The sequence below is a fragment of the Sinocyclocheilus rhinocerous genome, unplaced genomic scaffold (genome assembly GCF_001515625.1).
Source record: "Sinocyclocheilus rhinocerous isolate Xijiao unplaced genomic scaffold, SAMN03320098_v1.1 scaffold547, whole genome shotgun sequence".
In the NCBI taxonomy this organism is placed as follows: Eukaryota; Metazoa; Chordata; class Actinopteri; order Cypriniformes; family Cyprinidae; genus Sinocyclocheilus; species Sinocyclocheilus rhinocerous.
This window is the reverse complement of record NW_015662974.1, coordinates 208,603-213,923: the sequence shown is the minus strand read 5'-3', so window position 1 is coordinate 213,923 and position 5,321 is coordinate 208,603. Positions and strand designations below refer to the sequence as shown.

Below are 5,321 nucleotides of genomic sequence, written 5' to 3'. Positions count from 1 at the left end.
GCACTGTACATTGAGATCGATTTAAACGCTCTTCGATACAGACACACTCTGTGCGTGTTATTGTTTTCATGTTTAAGATACGAGCAAGAATGCAAATTTCCCTGAATATCCAAACGATGGCAAATGTGCCATTAATTTTTACAACAGTTCAACCAAAAAGGTAATATTAAGTGAACATTTTACATTTCAAATGTAGCCTACATTTTGAACAGAATATTGCCATGTTTGTTCTATTTTGCAACGAAATAATAGTTCCAACGAAATCCGTATCATCTGGTGTGCGTCTCCAAGCATCATACAGCAGTGTTTAGTTAGTGAACGAATCTGCGGCTTTGAACGATTTCAATTAATAAGGATAGAAAATATTTGCCTCTATAAAGGTAAAAAATGCACCTGTAAATCAATTTAAGGGTGCAAATATTGTCCTTTAATAGAAAAGGTGCGACTAAGGTCTAAGTGGAAGAGTGGGGGTACGCAGAAGAATGTTAAATGCCCCAGGGGGTACACCGCTGTAAAAAGTTTGAGAGAGCAGTGGTTCCCAACCCTGGTCCTTGAGGCACCCCAACACTGTACGTTTTGCATGTCTCCTTAATCAAACACACCTGATTCAGGTCATCAGCTCAATAGTAGAGACTTTAAGACCTGAAACTGGTGTATTAGAGAACGGAGACATGCAAAATGTGCAGTGTTGGGGTGCCTCAAGGACCAGGGTTGGGAACCACTGCTTTAGAGTGACAGCTGCCCCTGATATTCCCTGATTTTATTACATTTTAATGAATGTCTGACTCACGGTGTTGACAAAAAGTGGGGACACAACTTTGAACCCTTATGAAACTTGCATGTGTCACTGAAAAACAACCTTGCTTTGATATGAGATATTAAGTGTACTCTTTTGATAAAACAAGGTCTTTGTCATCATTAAAAAACATTTTTATCCATTTTATAGCATATGGACACACTGTTAAGATGCAGTGAGAAGACAATAAGTGTCATAGATTTCACATAATTACGATAACATTAAATTGAATGGGGATAATTGTGTTAAATACATACTGTTATTAATCCCCCATAACATTTACAATTGAAAATATTGTTATTTTTAAACCTAACAGCAGCGCCTGGTGAACCGGGGCGGGGTTACCTGTCTCAGAGCCCGCAGGAAGCCGCTGTAGTCCGCCTCCGAGATGTCGACGGTCCGCGGCGTCGCGGCGCTGCTCTCCGGTCTGCAATCATACACACACACCGACCTCCGCGGCTTCATGTCCCGGTTTCTCTCCGCTCCGGTCTCGCTCATCTTCGTTTCGTCACACATCACCGCCAAACCGGCGACCTCTGACACATGATAACAAAACAAAACAATAGCGAACTCACCGCTTCGTCTCTGACATGTTTATCTTCAGGTTCAGATTTGTTGTCTGTTGTCCAGCGGTCTAATATTCAGTCTAATATTCAAGTGTAACGTGTTGATTTTATGAAGTGTGTAAATTTAAAGGTTTCGCGCCAGGACTATCGACCCAAATTGCGTCTTTCTGCAGCATCTTTAGTTCTTCTGTGACGCTTGATGGCGGTTGGCACTCAATCTTACAGTAAAAACTCCGCCCCCTACTGGGATGGAGTGTGAACCGTTAAAAAGTAATTAAATAAAAAAATACATTAATTAATTAAATAAAACATTTAAATGATTATTAATAATAATAATGATAATAAATACATATACAATTTTATTTTATTATACATAAATGTACACACAATTATATATATATATATATATATGATTGTATTATACATCATTTGTAGTAATAGTAGTAGTTTTAATAATATTAATAAATAAAATATTTTTATATATATAATTATAGAAGAAGAAATATATATAATAATAATAATAATAATAATTGTATTTTATTATATATAAACGAATATACCATTATTTTATATAATATATAATTATATACAATTAAGTTAATAACATTATTTCAAACAACATTTCAATATCCATCATGGCACCAAGTCAATACACGATAGGCCTATAAAAACTTCAACAGGTTATAAATGTTTCTGAGCTTGTATCACTAAAGAAAACGAGTTGTTGAATTAATATCACATAGGCTACTTGGATGGTATAAATCACGTTTTAGTGCAAGTTTAAGAGTAACAAAACTTTTGATTTTCCTTGAATATCCTAGCAACCAACTAGCAACACTTCAGCAAACACCTAGAACATCTAACTAAAGAACATATTCACATATTTATTGCCTTTAGTTGACTGTGAAATGCAGCTATTATGCACAGCTCAAAAAATCTTATATGGTGGAAAAAATAACCCCAAAACTTGTTCAAAGTGCACTGCTGATGCAGTCCACACACTGTAAAAAATGACCGTGAATTTAACGGTAAAAGACTGTAAAAATGCTACAGTAAAAACCTGTTAAATGGTTAACGGTAAATTCCCCTACTATATACGGTGAAAAACTGTATTGGACATTACATGTATTGGACATTAATTTTACGGTAGTATACCGTTTTTGGAAGTGAAAAAAAACGTATAATTTACAGTGAATAACCGCAAATTGACATTCCCAGAATTCCCTGCGTTACATTTAAAATTTGATGTTTTTTTGTTGAAATAACTATGTTTCTTAGTTTTTTCTTATCAGTTTTGTATATTAGGGTTGTGTGTTACACCTAATGTTGTTAAATGAATGTTTATTGCATTATTTCAGTTTCAGGTGTGTTACCATGATGGCGTTTAGCGTTTGTGTGGATGACACTGTGCACCTTCTATATATATGTTATTATTTAAAAGTCTTGTGATGGGCTTTGGTTCATCATGTGACTTTCTCATCACCACCTGCATTTGGTGGTTATAGTGTATTACAAAGGTACAAAACAGATTTCAGTACTTCAATAGGTTGGTATATTAACATTATATCAGTTAATGAAATTACGGTATTTAACTGTAAATTTAAGTTAAAACCGTAAAACCTAAAACGTTGCTACCATATTTTTTACGGTAAAATTCCGGCAACCACAGCTGCCGGTTATTTACCGTCAATTTTACGGAATTTTTTTTACAGTGAATGCATTGTGCTGTAACAAGTTTCCCTGGCCAGATAAACTACTATTTTTAGAATTCGTGCATGAAAAGAACCATCTTAGGTCTTTTAAGATACTAAATTCTCCCTCACAAATGCAAGTGTGTTTTTTCAAAACATGCATTCACATAAAAGGCCAGCAGAAGACAACAAGTACCACAACTATATGAAACATCAACAGAATACTAAAAAAGTTTCAAGTATTTCCATAACATTTCAAAAAGTGCATGATCTGATATACTGCATGATCCAACTTCAACTGTTATGATTTTTTCCCCATGTATTTCATGTACTGTGTCACCTATTCCTCAAACAACTTATTTTCTAAGAGACAGGAAAGTGTCTATGTTTGGTCTTTTGCTCACGGCATAATCTGACACAAATGAAGAACACAACCTCTGATGTACACTTTCTCTCACGCCTTTGCGGTTTTTGGTCCAGATCTCCCATAACCAGTGACGTTTTTTTGTTATGTCATTATTAAAGAAATCTATGGCAAGCTGGGACCATATCGCTGAGGAATATTCAGTGTTTCTATTCAAAATATAATCTTTCTGCAGCTTCTTTATTATAGAATCGGTCCTTCCTACCTTTTCCCATATATCTGATCTTACAAGTTTTGTGCCTTTTTATATCTCCCCATCATACAGATCCAAGTCTGACTACGCCAATCCGGTCTCACTAGAAATGATATCTTGCATTGTCTGTGGTCATTCTTCATCTGACCAGCACCTCTCTGTTTTACAACACTGTGACTGTGAGAAAGTATGTGTTATCACTATATGTTTTGAAAATGTTCCCTGAGTTGACTTAAAAAGCGCTTCAACCTTGAGGGAGTGTGGAGCCCGGTCTCATGAAAATGCGTATAAATAGTACAAATAAAATAAAAATAAAAACAAAAGATCTCTATGTGGAGCACTGGCTGCTGTCAGACAAAAATCTCACTGGATTATTACAATTAACGGCAAAATGAATGTTTGGAAATGTAAACCGATATTTCCTACTGACACACTTCAGCAAAATATAGAAATAACTGACTTTAAACCATTTTTAGCAGGTGAAAATACTAGTGTTCTAATAATTTTGCCCACCACTGTGTGTGTGTGTGTGAGAGAGAGTGTGTGCGTGCGTATGTGTGTGTGTGTGTGTGTGTGTGTGAGAGAGAGAGTGTGTGTGTGAGTGTGAGTGTGTGTGTGTGTGTGTGTGTGTACAGTATACACACACACACTCACACACACTCTCTCACACACACACACACACACACACATACGCGCGCACACACAAAATAAACATGTATTATATATAATTATATAAAAATATCTCAAATTAATAATAATAAAAATACAATTAATTTGACAGTGTATATGATTGTGTGTGTGTGTGTGTGTGTGTGTGTGTGTACAGTATACACACACACACTCACACACACTCTCTCACACACACACACACACACACACATACGCGCGCACACACAAAATAAACATGTATTATATATAATTATATAAAAATATCTCAAATTAATAATAATAAAAATACAATTAATTTGTAATATTATTTTATTATATGACTAAATAAATAATTATTTTAGATAAAAGAAATTATCAAAAGATTTGATAATGGCAATAATAATACATCATTTTAATGTATTAATTTAAAATATATGTAATTTATATATGTATAATATATAAAAATATACAAAGATTTTATTGTATATAATCATATCTCACGGTTATTCTCCACACTAGTCCATTCGGTGGCGGTAATGCACCGAAAGCTGGCTTGCAAACCGGCAGTCAAACGTTACTAGAAGCAGCAGCACACATGAGATGAGATGAAAGTCCCTTTCAAGGATAAGTGTATCTATAGTCTTTGGATGAGATCAAACAGTCGGAATAACTTTATATGATTCTTCTGTAAATGTCTGTTGTGTGTGCTGGACTCCTGCTCTCACATGAGGGTCTGCAGCACTGTGTTTCTTACAATGATGGGCTTAAAAAGCCAAAATACTTTAAATGCTGCTTCAAGAGGGAATATTCTAATGCACTGAAACCTCACGTTCAGATTCAACAAAACACAGCTATCTTGATAAGCGGTGCAAAACATAGAAAAGGCAGAAACACAGAAAAGGCAGAACAAAACACGTATTTATTTCACATTTATTATTGTAATTTTAGATGATATTCTGTGATCGATTATTTACAAAAACTTCTCTGGAGGTTGCTGCATGAT

At 34.9% G+C, this 5,321-nt stretch overlaps 1 protein-coding gene across 1 annotated transcript in view; it reads right to left on the bottom strand.

The window, feature by feature from the left end:
• LOC107728651 (structural maintenance of chromosomes flexible hinge domain-containing protein 1-like) overlaps positions 1-1,530 on the bottom strand; it is a 3,859-nt gene extending 2,329 nt beyond the window's left edge. Inside the window, exon 1 of the mRNA XM_016538918.1 lies at positions 1,142-1,530. Within this exon, the coding sequence (XP_016394404.1) occupies positions 1,142-1,312 (171 nt within the window). The 5' untranslated portion in view covers positions 1,313-1,530. The remainder of the gene's footprint in view (positions 1-1,141) is intronic.
• Between the last annotated feature and the right edge of the window lie 3,791 nt (positions 1,531-5,321).